The 16,250-nt window shown below is 45.7% G+C and overlaps 1 protein-coding gene across 1 annotated transcript in view; it reads right to left on the reverse strand.

The window, feature by feature from the left end:
* Positions 1–15,331, reverse strand: part of LOC140429958 (uncharacterized) — a 234,301-nt gene extending 218,970 nt beyond the window's left edge. Inside the window, exon 1 of the mRNA XM_072517548.1 lies at positions 15,197–15,331. Within this exon, the coding sequence (XP_072373649.1) occupies positions 15,197–15,326 (130 nt within the window). The 5' untranslated portion in view covers positions 15,327–15,331. The remainder of the gene's footprint in view (positions 1–15,196) is intronic.
* Between the last annotated feature and the right edge of the window lie 919 nt (positions 15,332–16,250).

A 16,250-nucleotide genomic window follows, 5' to 3' on the forward strand; every position in this document is an offset into this window, starting at 1 on the left:
GTTGACTCTCGATTTGCGACGGTGCATCCATGCGGGCAGTTATCTCAGTTTCCCATAGAACATTACTGGGTTCATCCTCGAGATAGCTTGCTGCGACACTCCTTTCATCCGTAGCCAGATCACTGACAAGCCCACCAGGGCCAGGTTGTCCCACTGGCTCTGAGTGCGGTTCTCTTCTCATCAGATGATCCAGATGTTTTTTTAACCTTCTCACTTGAACCTCTGTCTCGTTTGACACTGGAACTGTTTTGGCCAATACCTCTCGCGGGATACAATTTGGGCCAGCGCCAAACCAGATACATAGAACATAGAAAATACAGCACAGAACAGGCCCTTCGGCCCACGATGTTGTGCCGAACCTTTGTCCTAGATTAATCATAGATTATCATTGAATTTACAGTGCAGAAGGAGGCCATTCGGCCCTTTGAGTCTGCACCGGCTCTTGGAAAGAGCACCCTACCCAACACCAAGGGCAATTTGGACATTCAGGGCAATTTATCATTGGCCAATTCACCTAACCCGCACATCTTTGGACTGTGGGAGGAAACCGGAGCACCCGGAGGAAACCCACGCAGACACGGGGAGGACGTGCAGACTCCGCACAGACAATGACCCAAGCCAGAATCGAACCTGGGACCATGGAGCTGTGAAGCAATTGTGCTATCCACAATGCTACCGTGCTGCCCTTAAGAACAAATAAATCTACACTATCATTTTACCGTAATCCATGTACCTATCCTATACATAGACAAATTACAGCACAGAAGGAAGCCATTCGGTCCATCTTGTCCATACTGGCCTGAGGACACCCAGGTGCCCGTTCTAATCCCACCGTCCTGCACCCAGTCAATAGTCCTATAGTTTACAACACTGAAGGTGCAGGTCGATGTACTTTTAAAAAGAGTTTAGGGTCTCTGTTTCCACCACCAACTCGGCTAGCGAATTCCAGACTCCCACTACCCTCTGCGTAAAAAGGGTCTTCCTCATGTCCCCTCTACACCTTCTGCCATTTATTTTGAATCTATGTCGCCTGGTTCAAGAATTCTCCACCACGGGAAACAATTTTATTTTGGCCATTCTATCTCTTCCCCTCATAATTTTGTATATCTCAATCAGATGTAGCAGCCTTCTTTGTTCCAAGGAAAATAACACCAACCTATCCAATCTCTCCTCGTAGCTGCACATTTCTAGCCCTGGCAATATTCTTGTAAACCTCCTCTGTACTCACTCCAGAGCAATTACATCCTTCCTGTAATGTGGTGACCAGAATTGCACACAATACTCCAGTTGTGACCTCACCAGTGTTTCATACAATTCCAACATTATATTTGTACTTTTGTATTCTATACCTCTGCCAATGAAGGGGAGCATTGGGGAGGCAGTGGCGTAGTGGTATTGTCACTGGACTAGTAATCCAGAGAGCCAGGGTAATGCTCTGGTGACAGGGTTCAAATCCAGCCATGGCAGATGGTGGAATTTTTTAATTTTTCCATTAAGGACAATTTTAAAAAATATTTGTTCATGGGATGTGGGCGTCGCAGGCTGTGCCAGCATTTCTTGCTCATCCCTAATTGCCCTTGACGGGCGGTTAAGAGTCAACCACATTGCTGTGGGTCTGGAGTCACATGTAGGCCAGACCAGGTATGGTTAGCAGATTTCCTTCCCGAAATGACATTAGTGAACGAGATGGGTTTTTACATAAATTGACAACGGTTTCATGGTCATCAGTAGACTTTTAATTCCAGATTTTATTGAATTCAAATTTCACCATCTGCAGTGGCAGGATTTGAACCTGAGCATTACTCTGGGTCTCTGGTTAACAGTGGTCCAGTGACAATACCACTATGCCACTGCCTCCCCTTAATTTAGCACAGCCAATCCACCTACCCTGCACATCTTTGGGTTGTGGGGGAAGACCCCTACAGACACGGGGAGCAGATGATGGTTAATTCCATCACTACTTTGTGGTGACGTGCCTATAAGCAATATTGTAGATGCTTGGTGGTGCGACCTCCAACCAGCAGGTGGCGGTACAGACCCACCATGCGGTCGCGAGACAGTGGTCATGGGACAAGGCACTCCGCTATAAGTAGGGCACATCCGGTGATCGGCAGATGGTTATAAGACGGACAAGAGGACAGTCGTACCAAGGGGTAGTTCCAGGGGAGTACAAAGAAACTCCATGATAACGTGTTCTGTTACAGATCGTTATCTTATATGTGTGGTTTAATAAAGATCCTGGTTTGGACAAGTCACAAGTCGTTTGGTAGATTCCTTGCTCGACATCGAACACTGAACATACTTGATCCAGAGTTGCAACACAAAATTAACTATCAATTTAAAAAATAAAAATCCAAAGCCTTTGGTCTTTGGCTGCCCAGTAACTAGTCACCGGGTTTGTAAATTTAAACAGAATTAATTTTTATTAATAATAACTATAATTAAATATGTCGCAAATACAATGGTTATCTAATTCCTAACCCACTTCTTGCTGCTCATGTGGGGGCAGGAAGGCTGTCAACTCACCCGTGCGGCTCAGTGTAGGTCATTGACCTTCTTGAGGCACTGGAGGCCAGTCCTCCTGGCCATGCTTCCCAAGCTGTTGGCCACTGCCGCCATCACAGGTGGCATTGGCTGCCTCGTGGCTCTCCTTCCGGGACACTCGGGGGGAATGGGACATCTATCCTGGCGTCGCCGCACTTAGGAGCCTCCCCAAGTCCATATCTCCAAACCTTGGGGCTGGGCGTCTCGGCGCCATGGCTGTGAGCTGAGTGGGGTCAGCTGTGAAATGCTGTTTAAGTGCTGCCTAACCTTATAATAATCTTTATTAGTGTCACAGGTAGCCTTATATTAACACTGCAATAAAGTTCCTGTGAAAATCCCCTAGTCGCCACACTCTGGCGCCTGTTCGGGTACACGGCGGGAGAATTCAGTTAGTGCGAGGCTGACAAGCGCAGTCCCAGCGAATCGGCTGGCGAGCCTTCATTTGCGGCGTGAAGCCCTTGGGGCCTCGTTAAGTGGACCAATTAACGTTGCATTGCGTTGCCGGCCTCGCTGGGCCTCCCACCGGAAACACGTGGCAGTTCCCGCTCGCTATCACTTCGAAATCTTTCCGGAGAGTCGCACCCTTTTTCATATGGACATCTTCCAGTTGGATTCTGTTAGTCTAGGCCTTTAGTTCGGTGTTCTACTTTCACCTGTAATGGTTTTCACAGAGGATTCAGCAGGATCTCAAGACGTCTCTGCAGTTCCAGAAACAGCAAGCAGGAAACATTTTAAAGAGGAGAGAAGAGAAAAATAGAAGAGAAATATAGAGAAGAGATAGAGAAAGAAAGCATAGATGTTTACAGCATGGAAACAGGCCCTTTGGCCCACCTTGTCCATGCCGCCCAGTTTCTATCACTAAGCTAGTCCCACTTGCCCGCATTTTTCCCGTATCCCTCTATACCCACCCTGCCTATGTAACTGCTTTTTAAAGGAAAAAATTGTACCCACCTCTACAAGCCCGTTCCAGATGCTCACCACCCTGTGTGTGAAGAAATTTCCCCTCTGGTCTCTTTTATATCTCTCCCCTTAATGCCCTCTAGTTCTAGATTCCTCGACCTTAGGGAAAAGATGTTGATTATCTATGCTCCTCACATTTCTTCTCTCAGCTTCCAGGGCCTTTCCCCCTGGTTTCTCTAAAACCACGCCACCTTGTAGAACCCAATCACTGTCTTTCGCCAGGCAGAATACGGTCTTTGGCCAACCCATTGGCCATCAGCCAAACAATCAAACCAAATCCCTCCAATCTCTCGGGTGCCAGAAAGTCTGAGTTCTTCTGTTCAAAAGCTAAATCTCCATAGCACAGCGTACTATTCTGAAACTTTTGAGTTCCTCACTTCGTCTGCTCGACTTGAAGGTAAATATCTTTGGAACAAAAATGATGACGACAAAATAAAAGAAATAGGAAATAAGGAATCAACAGGAAGGGCCCTTACAAAAGCATGAACGATCTCCTGTGCTACTGGCGGAAGCTGTATCCTCTGAAATAGGGGAAGGCAGATCAAAATGCGGGTGCCCGGCCCATGTTGAAACCGTATACATGTAGGCTGCTAACAATAGAACCCAGCATTGGACCCTAGCTGAAAATATGGGGGAAATGGCCTTATCCTCCTTAAATAAACCCAATAGGGGTTTGTGGTCGTTAACACCTACAAAATGTCATCCATAGACGTAGTTGTGGAACTTTTTGACTGAAAATTGTGGTTAGCCCTCCTTTTCAATTCAGAGTAAGCTTGTTCAGCACAGTTCCTAGAACCCAGCTCCTTTGCAACTGTCTTCCGAGAGACCACCCCGGCAAGATGACCCGCAGGCCAGAACCAGTCCTATTCAAGAGGGGAAGCTCAAAGCAACAACTGCAAATCCTGAAAATCAGCCAACCCTCAAAGGCCAAGGAACAGCCTGCCCCAACCTTATAGAAAGGGTATAACCAGTCTTTTTCAGACAAACAGTTCAAATATAGTGATTGGGATCCATGGACAGGGTGCAGCGAATCTTTAGGAGCGTGTGTCAGAAGTAGATAGCTTTTTTAAAAATGAGAGTATCCAATTTCTTTTTCAATTAGCGGGCAATTTAACATGGCCAATCCACCTACCCTGAACATCGTGGGTTGTGGGGGTGAGAATGTGCAAACTCCACACGGGCCGGGATCGAACCAGGGTTCTCGGTGCTGGTGGTCAGCAGTGCTAACCACTGCACCATCATGCCGCCCAGAAGTAGACAGCTAGTGTAAATTTGAGATTTTATTTATTGTTTGATAAATATTGTTTTTCGTAAATTGTTTAATTAAGTTGTGTTGGAGCTTCATTTGATTCCCGTCTCCTTTGTCTACCTCACCGCGTAATGCACCAGAGTTAAAAAGGGTTACTCAAACTGCAGTTAGGGTACATTTACCCATCTTTCATTTACAACAAGTGGTTATCTAATTGAAGACCTTTAGGGTGATTAAATGATTTGCTATGGTCCAAAACCATGGGACACAGTTTAAAATTAAAGCCAGGCCATTCAGGGATGATGCCAGGAAGCACTACTTCACACAAAGGCCAGTGAACAACTTGAACTCTCAACCCTAAACATTTATACAGGCCACTGATCAATTAAAAAGTACAAAACCAAGATAGAGAGATCTTTGGTAGGTAATGATACTAAAGGATACAAAGCAATGGCAGGCGGATGGAGTTGAGGAAAATAGCATCCATGATTCAATTGAATGGCATAACTGGTTTGAGGGACTGAAAGGCTGTATCACATTCTCAAACTCAGCCTGCAGCAGCAGAGTAAGGTGTGGCCAGCACTGTCAATAGCCATCAAGGTCACCATGACCCTCATTCCAGGTTGGAGCTGGTGACATCATCTACATTTATTTATCAATTTGCTGTGCATCACTCCATCAGGGAAGTCATTCAGCCACTGCATGCAAGGAGTCTTCAGTAGTAGGGACCAAGGGAGTGGAGCTCCATCAGTTCAAGGGCCACCGGCTGCACACAAGACTCTGAGGATATCACATCTTCATAACAAGATGTACTGCAAATGTAAAGTCAATTAACATGCAGCTGCTGTGCCACCACATACAAACCATATTTTTCTTTTATTTATTTGTGGTGCATGCAAGGCCAGCATTTATTGCACATTCTTAATTTCCCTTGAGAAATTACTACCTGGCTTCTTTAACCGCTACAGTCCAACTGCGTAGATACATCCACAGCGCAATAAGGAAGAGAGTTCCGAGATTTGATGCAGCAGTAGTGAAGAAACAGTGATATATTTCCAGGTCAGGATGGTGTGTGACTTGGAACTTGCAAGTGGTGGTATCCCATACATCTGCTACCCTTGTCCTTCTAGGATGTAGTGGTTCAGGATTTAGAAGATGCTGTCGAAGGAGCCCTGGCGAGTTGCTACAGTTCATCGTGAAATTGATATACACTCTTGCCACGAAGCACCAGTGGTGGGAGGTAGTGAATGTTTAAGATGGTGAATGCGGTGCTAATCAAATGGGCTGCTAGGTCCTAAATGGTGTTGAGCTTCTTGAGCATCGTTGGAGCTGCACTCATCCACGCATGGAGTGGTATTTAATGGAGGTGATGGGAGTCTCGCCTGCAGGTTGGGGAGCCAGCAGGAGCCTTGTGTCGCTTCTTTTCAGGAAGATCCACTGAATTAAGTGCCAACTAAACACTTAACTGGACATCCGGAGGCCTTTCCCAGGATAGAGGACCTCAGAAGCCGAAATCCCACCAGGAGAGCTGCTGGCCAATCAGAATCCAGCAACTGTAACCCCTAACATTTTGATGGCAATGGCACTAAACTTCAAAGGTGGCAGAAGGGGGGGGGGGGGGCAGATGTCTGCCTGTTCCTTTCCAAATCCTTGCTTAGAGAACCTTGTGCTGAGGAATGGCCTTGCTCCTCCTTTCCACCTCTGCACTAGGCCTCCAGTGTGGAATCTGTGAACCTGGGAGCTTTCTCTCTGGCTGTTGCTCCATTGCTCAAATTTCCTCCTGCTCAGAAACTCGTTCACAGCCACTTCCAGCCCTTGCTACAGCCAGAATGCACCTCCTTTTAAGAGGTGCCAGCCGCCTTAAAATTTGCAAGCTAGCTTTAATTAATGCTAGCCTCACAGACCTAGCATACAGCTAAACTGCAATGTATGTAGTGCTGGGTTGCACTCCACAATCAAGGACATGAGCAAACAGCAGCTAGTGTGCATACTGCCTGTCACTTCAGACGCAATGCACTTTTAAAATAGCTTTACTTGGGCATTGTTATGCTACAGCACTAGAATGTATGTGAATGATTGAGTGAATAAGGAAATATTGCATAAGCTTGCTAGAAGCTATATATTCATATGCAGTGACCTATCCTCTGCAGGTAAAAGGAGCAAGTCCAGGCATTGTAACTTGTTTGCATTAAACAAAAGTATGGGGAACAACAGTTCCATCATACATTCTCCATGGCAACACCGCGACGGGTGTTGAGTTGCCAACCAATCAGCATCCTGTTTTAATATAGCATAAATTGTTGCTTCCTTTGAAAATTTGGCATTCTTATTGTGCCGAACCTTTGTCCTAGATTAATCATAGATTATCATAGAATTTACAGTGCAGAAGGAGGCCATTCGGCCCCCTGAGTCTGCACCGGCTGTTGGAAAGAGCACCCTACCCAAACTCAACACCTCCACCCAACACCAAGGGCAATTTTGGACACTAAGGGCAATTTATCATGGCCAATCCACCTAACCTGCACATCTTTGGATTGTGGGAGGAAACCGGAGCACCCGGAGGAAACCCACGCAGACACAGGGAGGATGTGCAGACTCCGCACAGACAGTGATCCACGCCGGAATCGAACCTGGGACCCTGGAGCTGTGGAGCAATTGTGCTATCCACAATGCTACCGTGCTGCCCTTAAGAACAAATAAATCTACACTATATCATTTTACTGTAATCCATGCACCTATCCAATAGCTGCTTGAAGGTCCCTAATGTTTCCGACTCAACTACTTCCACAGGCAGTGCATTCCATGCCCCCACTACTCTCTGGGTAAAGAACCTACCTCCAATATCCCTCCTATATCTTCCACCAACTGTTCTTTGTCTCTTTTTTCAGCATTACTCTGTACTACCAAGTGACAAAATAATGAATAATTGTAACGCAATGAATAATTCTGGTCATGTGCTTGAGCAGTTCATCTCATCATCCACCACTTCTCCACTTGTCTACTTGCATACAATCTCCAAGCCCCTTCCTCACAGCAAATTAAGGGTTTAGTGTCATGTGAGAGTGTTTATAAATGGGTATTGTAGCCACCTGGGTTGGCCACATCCCGACTTAAAATGGAGATCCACAAAGGCTGCAGGGAAATTCAGCCAACACAGGCAAAAACCAGCAAGTGCAGAAATCCTGTGTATTAGAACTTGCAAAAGCCCCGACAGCACTGAAACCAGCAGCCATCTGCATATTAATGAGCGATCCCCAGGCACAATTGAAACACTTAAGGTGAATAAGATCAAGCCAGACTCCTCGGCGCCGGCAGGAGCCAAGACAAAGGAAGGCCAACGGACACTCAGGGACCGTCCAGTGATCATGGAACAACTCGAGTATTGGGGAAATCGATCCAAGTGATCGAAACGCAGTCCAATCACTTGGAACCAGGTACGGGGTCCGCCCCGAACGGCAGGAAGCCCCTGGGGACTATAAAGTAGAGACCCCAAGTTCAAACAGTCCTTCTTGGCAGGGTCACTCAGCAGCGAATCAACCCTTGAGAGTGAATTGCCCAAGCTGCCGCACCAACCAAGTAAGTCTCCAGTCAACGCACTCTATGAGATATGCACTCCTAGCTACCAGTCCATACCAACTTTTGAATCCTGCAGACTCAGATCGAACGAAAGGCCATTTGTTCCCCTTACCTGGTGGGCCAATTCCGAAGCTAAGTATGGGCCCTTTCGTGATAGAGAATAGTCTAGAAAGTAGAGTTTATGCATGAGTAGTGATTTACTGTGTATAATAAATGTGTTTTGATTTGAATCTTACTAATTGGTGTGTTGAGTTATTGATCAGTACTTGAACTTGAACCTCGTGGCGGTATCATAAAGATACCTGGCGACTCTAGAGCAAAGGTTATAAAACAGAGCAAATTGAACCAACTAAAAGTTAGCAACAATATTCCCCCCCTCTACCATTACCACCATTCAATGAAGGAGGGCATGCCAGGAGCAACACCAGGCATACCGAAAAATGAGGTGAAGCTACAAAACTGGACTACTTTCGTGCCAAACAGCATAGGCAGCAAGCAATGCACAGAGCTAAGCTATCCACAACCAACATATCAGATCTAAGCTCTGCTGTCCTGCCACATCCAGTCGTAAATAGTGGACAATTAAACACACTGGAGGAGCAGCTCCACAAATATGCCCATCCTCAAATGAAGGAGGAGTCCAGTACATCAGTGCAAAAGACAAGGGTGAAGCATTCGAAACAATCTTCAGCCAGAAGGGCCAAATGGATGATCCATCTTGATCTCCTCCAGAGGTGCCCAGCACCACAGATGTCAGTCTTCAGTCAATTTGATTCACTCCACATGATATCAAGAAATAGCTGAAGGTACTGGGTACTGTAACAGCTACGGGCCCTGACAATATTCTGGCAATAATTCTGAAGACTGGTGCTCTGGAACTTGCTACACCCCTAGCCAAGCTATTCCAGTACAACTACGTCCCACCAATGTGGTGAATTGCCCAGGGATTTCCTGTACACAAGAACCAGCAAATCCAATCCAGCCCATTACCGCCCCATCAGTCTACTCTCAATCATCAGCAAAGCGCCATCAAACAGCACTTACTCAGCAATAACCTGCGTACTGATGCTTAATTTGGGTCCCACCATGGTCACTCAGCTCCTGACTTCATTATAGCCTTGATTCAAACATAACAAGGAGTAGGCCATCTGGCCCCTCGAGCTTGCTCCTCCATTCAATATGATCATGGCTGATCTTTTGTGGACTCAGCTCCACTTTCCCACCCGAACACCATAACCCTTAATCCCTTTATTCTTCAAAAAACTACCTATCTTTAAACTAGTATGGCAGGGGGGTGGGCACGGGAGCAATAGGTCAGAAGGTGAGAGCATTGAGGGAGAACTAGGGAATAGGGACAGTGTGGCTCTGAGGCAGAGCAGACAGGGAGAAGTTGCTGAACACAGCGGGTCTGGTGGCCTGAAGTGCATATGTTTTAATGCAAGGAGCATTACGGGTAAGGCAGATGAACTTAGAGCTTGGATTAGTACTTGGAACTATGATGTTGTTGCCATTACAGAGACCTGGTTGAGGGAAGGGCAGGATTGGCAGCTAAACGTTCCAGGATTTAGATGTTTCAGGCGGGATAGAGGGGGATGTAAAAGGGGAGGTGGAGTTGCGCTACTTGTTCGTGAGAATATCACAGCTGTACTGCGAGAGGACACCTCAGAGGGCAGTGAGGCTATATGGGTAGAGATCAGGAATAAGAAGGGTGCAGTCACAATGTTGGGGGTATACTACAGGCCTCCCAACAGCCAGCGGGAGTTAGAGGAGCAGATAGGTAGACAGATTTTGGAAAAGAGTAAAAACAACAGGGCTGTGGTGATGGGAGACTTCAACTTCCCCAATATTGACTGGGACTCACTTAGTGCCAGGGGCTTAGACGGGGCGGAGTTTGTAAGGAGCATCCAGGAGGGCTTCTTAAAACAATATGTAGACAGTCCAACTAGGGAAGGGGCGGTACTGGACCTGGTATTGGGGAATGAGCCCGGCCAGGTGGTAGATGTTTCAGTAGGGGAGCATTTCGGTAACAGTGACCACAATTCAGTAAGTTTTAAAGTACTGGTGGACAAGGATAAGAGTGGTCCGAGGATGAATGTGCTAAATTGGAGGAAGGCTAATTATAACAATATTAGGCGGGAACTGAAGAACATAGATTGGGGGCGGATGTTTGAGGGCAAATCAACATCTGACATGTGGGAGGCTTTCAAGTGGCAGTTGAAAGGAATACAGGACCGGCATGTTCCTGTGAGGAAGAAAGATAAATACGGCAATTTTCGGGAACCTTGGATGACGAGTGATATTGTAGGCCTCGTCAAAAAGAAAAAGGAGGCATTTGTCAGGGCTAAAAGGCTGGGAACAGACGAAGCCTGCGTGGAATATAAGGAAAGTAGGAAGGAACTTAAGCAAGGAGTCAGGAGGGCTAGAAGGGGTCACGAAAAGTCATTGGCAAATAGGGTTAAGGAAAATCCCAAGGCTTTTTACACGTACATAAAAAGCAAGACGGTAGCCAGGGAAAGGGTTGGCCCACTGAAGGATAGGCAAGGGAATCTATGTGTGGAGCCAGAGGAAATGGGCGAGGTACTAAATGAATACTTTGCATCAGTATTCACCAAAGAGAAGGAATTGGTAGATGTTGAGTCTGGAGAAGGGGGTGTAGATAGCCTGGGTCACATTGTGATCCAAAAAGACGAGGTGTTGGGTGTCTTAAAAAATATTAAGGTATATAAGTCCCCAGGGCCTGATGGGATCTACCCCAGAATACTGAAGGAGGCTGGAGAGGAAATTGCTGAGGCCTTGACAGAAATCTTTGGATCCTCGCTGTCTTCAGGGGATGTCCCGGAGGACTGGAGAATAGCCAATGTTGTTCCTCTGTTTAAGGGTAGCAAGGATAATCCAGGGAACTACAGGCCGGTGAGCCTTACTTCAGTGGTAGGGAAATTACTGGAGAGAATTCTTCGAGACAGGATCTACTCCCATTTGGAAGCAAATGGGCGTATTAGTGAGAGGCAGCACGGTTTTGTGAAGGGGAGGTCGTGTCTCACTAACTTGATAGAGTTTTTCGAGGAGGTCACTAAGATGATTGATGCAGGTAGGGCAGTAGATGTTGTCTATATGGACTTCAGTAAGGCCTTTGACAAGGTCCCTCATGGTAGACTAGTACAAAAGGTGAAGTCACACGGGATCAGGGGTGAGCTGGCATGGTGGATACAGAACTGGCTAGGCCATAGAAGGCAGAGAGTAGCAATGGAGGGATGCTTTTCTAATTGGAGGGCTGTGACCAGTGGTGTTCCACAGGGATCAGTGCTGGGACCTTTGCTCTTTGTAGTATATATAAATGATTTGGAGGAAAATGTAACTGGTCTGATTAGTAAGTTTACAGACGACACAAAGGTTGGTGGAATTGCGGATAGCGATGAGGACTGTCTGAGGATACAGCAGGATTTAGATTGTCTGGAGACTTGGGCGGAGAGATGGCAGATGGAGTTTAATCCAGACAAATGTGAGGTAATGCATTTTGGAAGGTCTAATGCAGGTAGGGAATATACAGTGAATGGTAGAACCCTCAAGAGTATTGAAAGTCAAAGAGATCTAGGAGTACAGGTCCACAGGTCATTGAAAGGGGCAACACAGGTGGAGAAGGTAGTCAAGAAGGCATACGGCATGCTTGCCTTCATTGGCCGGGGCATTGAGTATAAGAATTGGCAAGTCATGTTGCAGCTGTATAGAACCTTAGTTAGGCCACACTTGGAGTATAGTGTTCAATTCTGGTCGCCACACTACCAGAAGGATGTGGAGGCTTTAGAGAGGGTGCAGAAGAGATTTACCAGAATGTTGCCTGGTATGGAGGGCATTAGCTATGAGGAGCGGTTGAATAAACTCGGTTTGTTCTCACTGGAACGAAGGAGGTTGAGGGGAGACCTGATAGAAGTATACAAAATTATGAGGGGCATAGACAGCGTGGATAGTCAGAGGCTTTTCCCCGGGGTAGAGGGGTCAATTACTAGGGGGCAAGGTTTAGAGTAGATGTACGAGGCAAGTTTTTTTACGCAGAGGGTAGTGGGTGCCTGGAACTCGCTACCGGAGGAGGTAGTGGAAGCAGGGACGATAGGGACATTTAAGGGGCATCTTGACAAATATATGAATAGGATGGGAATAGAAGGATACGGACCCAGGAAGTGTAGAAGATTGTAGTTTAGTCGGGCAGCATGGTCGGCACGGGCTTGGAGGGCCGAAGGGCCTGTTCCTGTGCTGTACATTTCTTTGTTCTTTGTTTGTTTATCTTAAAAACATTTAATGAATGAGCCTCAACTGTTTCAATGGGCAAGGAATTCCATAGATTCACAACCCTTTGGGTGAAGAAGTTCCTCCTAAACTCAGTCCTAAATCTACTTCCCCTTATTTTGATTCTATGCCCCCTAGTTCTGCTTTCACCCGCCAGTGGAAACAACCTGCCCGCATCTCTCCTATCTATTCCCTTCATAATTTTATATCTTTCTACAAGATCCCCCCCGCAGCTTTCTAAATTCCAAGTACAGTCCAACATGGCTAAAAGAGCTGAATGCCAGAAGTGAGGTGAGAGTGACTGCCCTTGACATCAAGGCAACATTTGACCGGGTATGGCATCAAGGAGTCCTAGCAAAACTGGAGTCAATGGGAATCGGATGAAACCCTTCACTGGTTGGAGTCATGCCTGGTACAAATGGTTGTGGTGGTTGAAGGTTAATCATCTCAGTTCCAGGATATCACTGCAGGAGCTCCTCAGGGTAGTGTCCTAGGCCCAACCATCTTCAGCTGCTTCATCAATTACCTTCCTTCCTTTCATCAGAAGGGCAGAAATGGGGGGAGGGGGTTATTCACTGATGACTGCACAATATTCAGTACCATTTCAGACCCCTCAGATAATGAAGCAGACCATGACCAAATGCAGCAAGACCTAGACAATATCCAGGCTTGGGCTGACAAGTTGCAAGCAATATTCATGTCACACAAGTGCCAGGCAATGACCATCTCCATGAAGAGAAGATCTAACCATAACCCCTCGACATTCAAATGGCATTTTCACCCCTGAATCTCCCACCATCAATGTCCTGTGGGTTGCCATTCACCAGAAACAGAACTGGACTAATCTACATGAGTAGTGTCTACCAGAGCAGGTCAAAGGCATGGAATCCTGCAGCGAGTAACTCGCCTCCTGACTCCCCGAAGCCTGTCCACCATCTATGAGGCACAAGTTAGGAAACTCTCCATTTGTCTGGATGAGTGCAGTTCCAACAACATTCCAGAAGCTCGACACCATCCAGGACAAAGCAGCCTGATTGATTGCTAACCCTTCCAGAAACATTCACTCCCTCCACCACCGACGAACAGTGGCAGTCATGTGTACCATCTACAAGATGCACTGCAGGAATTCACCAAGGTTTGTTAGGCAGCACCTTACAAACCCATGACCACTACCATCTAGAAGGACAAGAGCAGCAAATACCTGGGAACATTACCACCTGGAAGTTCCACTTCAAACCACTCACTATCCTGACTTGGCAATATGTCACCGTTCCTTCACGGCCATTGGATCAAATCCTGGAATTCCCTCCTGAATAGCACTGTGAGTATACCTTAACCTCATGGACTGCAGTAGCTAAAGAAGGTAGCTCATCACCCCCTTCTCAAGGGCAACTAGGGGTGGGCAATAAGTGCTGGTCTAGCCGGCGACACCCACATCCCATAAATGTTGCACATTTTTGTGCTTTTGTTGCACATCTTCAATAATGTACTAAATAGGGACATTAATCAAAAGCCAAAAAGAAATGAATTAGAGACGGCATTATTGCATTGATATAGAAAGAAAAGGTTTGCATTCATATAGCATCATCACACATTCCTGGGAGAAATGCCATAGTGCTGTGAAATATAACACCTGACAGTCAATTAGCATACAGCGGCAAAGCGTCATAAACGACAATGAGAATAATTGACAAATTTTGGGGTGGCAATGGAGTCAATGGGAATCGGATTGCCCCACGACAAGGATTCCCTGATTTTGCTTCAAATTGCGCCACAGAACCTTTAATGCACATCTAAAATAGGGCCTCAGCACACCCTAATGATGCTCTAATAATTCAACACTACACTGACAAGTCAGTGTAGATAATATGTTCAAATCCTTCGCATCTGGCCTGATGGGACAAAGTGATCTTTTCAAATCTTGAACAACGAACAGACCCTAAACCAATGCAAAAGTGAAACACCGCAGATCCAGAAATCTGAAACATAAAATGCTATAAATATTCAGCAGGTCTGGCAGCTACTGTGGAGAAACAGAGTTAACATTTCACAGGCCAGAAATGTTAACTCGGTTTCCCAAAACCAATGCACATGCAGTCCTCATGAAATCAAAATAGTGTACGTGTAAAAATGCTTTTGGTTTTTAAATTAAAAAAATAGGATCCCTACAGTGCAGGAGGCCATTCGGCCCATCAAGTCTGCACCAACCCTTCGAACTCTGCCAATTACAAGTGTCAACCTCGCCCTATCCCTGTAATCCCATAACCCCAACCTGCAAATCCCTGGAAATTTAGCATTGCCAATCCACCTAACCCACACATCTTTGGACTGTGGGAGGAAACCAGAGCACCCGGAGGAAACCCAAGTAGACACGGGGAGAACGTACAAACTCCACACAGGCAATCACCCGAGGCCAGAATTAAGCCAGGGTCCCTGGCGCTGTGAGGCAGCAATGCTAACCATTGTGCCACCCCTATTCTGTAACATGTTCAAATATTTAAGTGTAAACCTGATTTACCACAAGGACATCTTATTGGTGGCTGCAAAAATCTAAGTTATCTCACCATGAACCCTTTTGACACTCACAGCATTTGTTGTTTTGCATTCTCCTTATATGCTCATATCGAATGGCTTTGATAATCTGCTGAGCCGGTGCAGATAATTGTTTGCGGTAAAGATCCAATCCAGCACACCAGTTATGAGACACATTTTCCATCTTATTGCCTGGATGCTAACCAAACAGAAAAAAGATCATAAATCCTAACTGTTCTCAGTTTGGAGCATAGATTTCTGACCAAATTAGGACCAAAAATACTTTCACAAATATGCACAAATGGAAAGTGGCATTTCTGCCAGTCTGGCTCTACTGCCTGCTGAACTGCTTGGCAGTTTCTTTTTCCTCTCAAACCACTTCAAACATGGAAAACTGCAATTGGTTAACATTAAAATAAACTCATTAATTCTAAAATTAAATCAAGCCAACTATCAGAACTCAGAAGTTTCCTATTAATGTGTTTGTACCATCCCAACAGAAAAAGTTTCCAGTCGCGTTTGGGTGGGTGTCATTTCAGAAACCAACATGCAGGAAATACTTCAGATTTTCACACAGAACATACACAAAGAAACTCGTCATTCATCCTAAATGATTTATGCGTGAGCCTCCTCAAAGTCTAACTATATAACATACCCTTCTATTGTAATCTTCCTTCTACTTATCCCCCTTAAAAGTATTCGAAGCATGTGTCTCAACCACATCATGTGGTTGTTGTGGTAGTGAATGCGACATTCTCAACCATCCTCCAAGCAATTCAGGAGAAATTTACTTGCCGATCGGAATTATTAGTGACCCAAATATTTAGGACCCCTAACTTTAGTCTCCCCTTTACATTTCCTGATCAATCTATTGCATAAGTTTAAAGACCTTGATTTAAGTCAGCTTGTTATTTTCTCGAGAAAAGCACCCAGATGACTTAGTCTTTTCTGATCAATACAACCTATCAGATCTCGTCATCAATGCGCCTCTATCCTTTTTGCAGTGTACAGAAGTGTGGTATAACAAAAGTTCTAATCACATTAACAGGTTCATTTTTAGAATGAAAAGCAGAGACTTGTGCTAAGTCTGCAATGTTGATGCCCTTTT

This window comes from Scyliorhinus torazame, chromosome 9, assembly GCF_047496885.1.
Source record: "Scyliorhinus torazame isolate Kashiwa2021f chromosome 9, sScyTor2.1, whole genome shotgun sequence".
Lineage (NCBI taxonomy): Eukaryota > Metazoa > Chordata > Chondrichthyes > Carcharhiniformes > Scyliorhinidae > Scyliorhinus > Scyliorhinus torazame.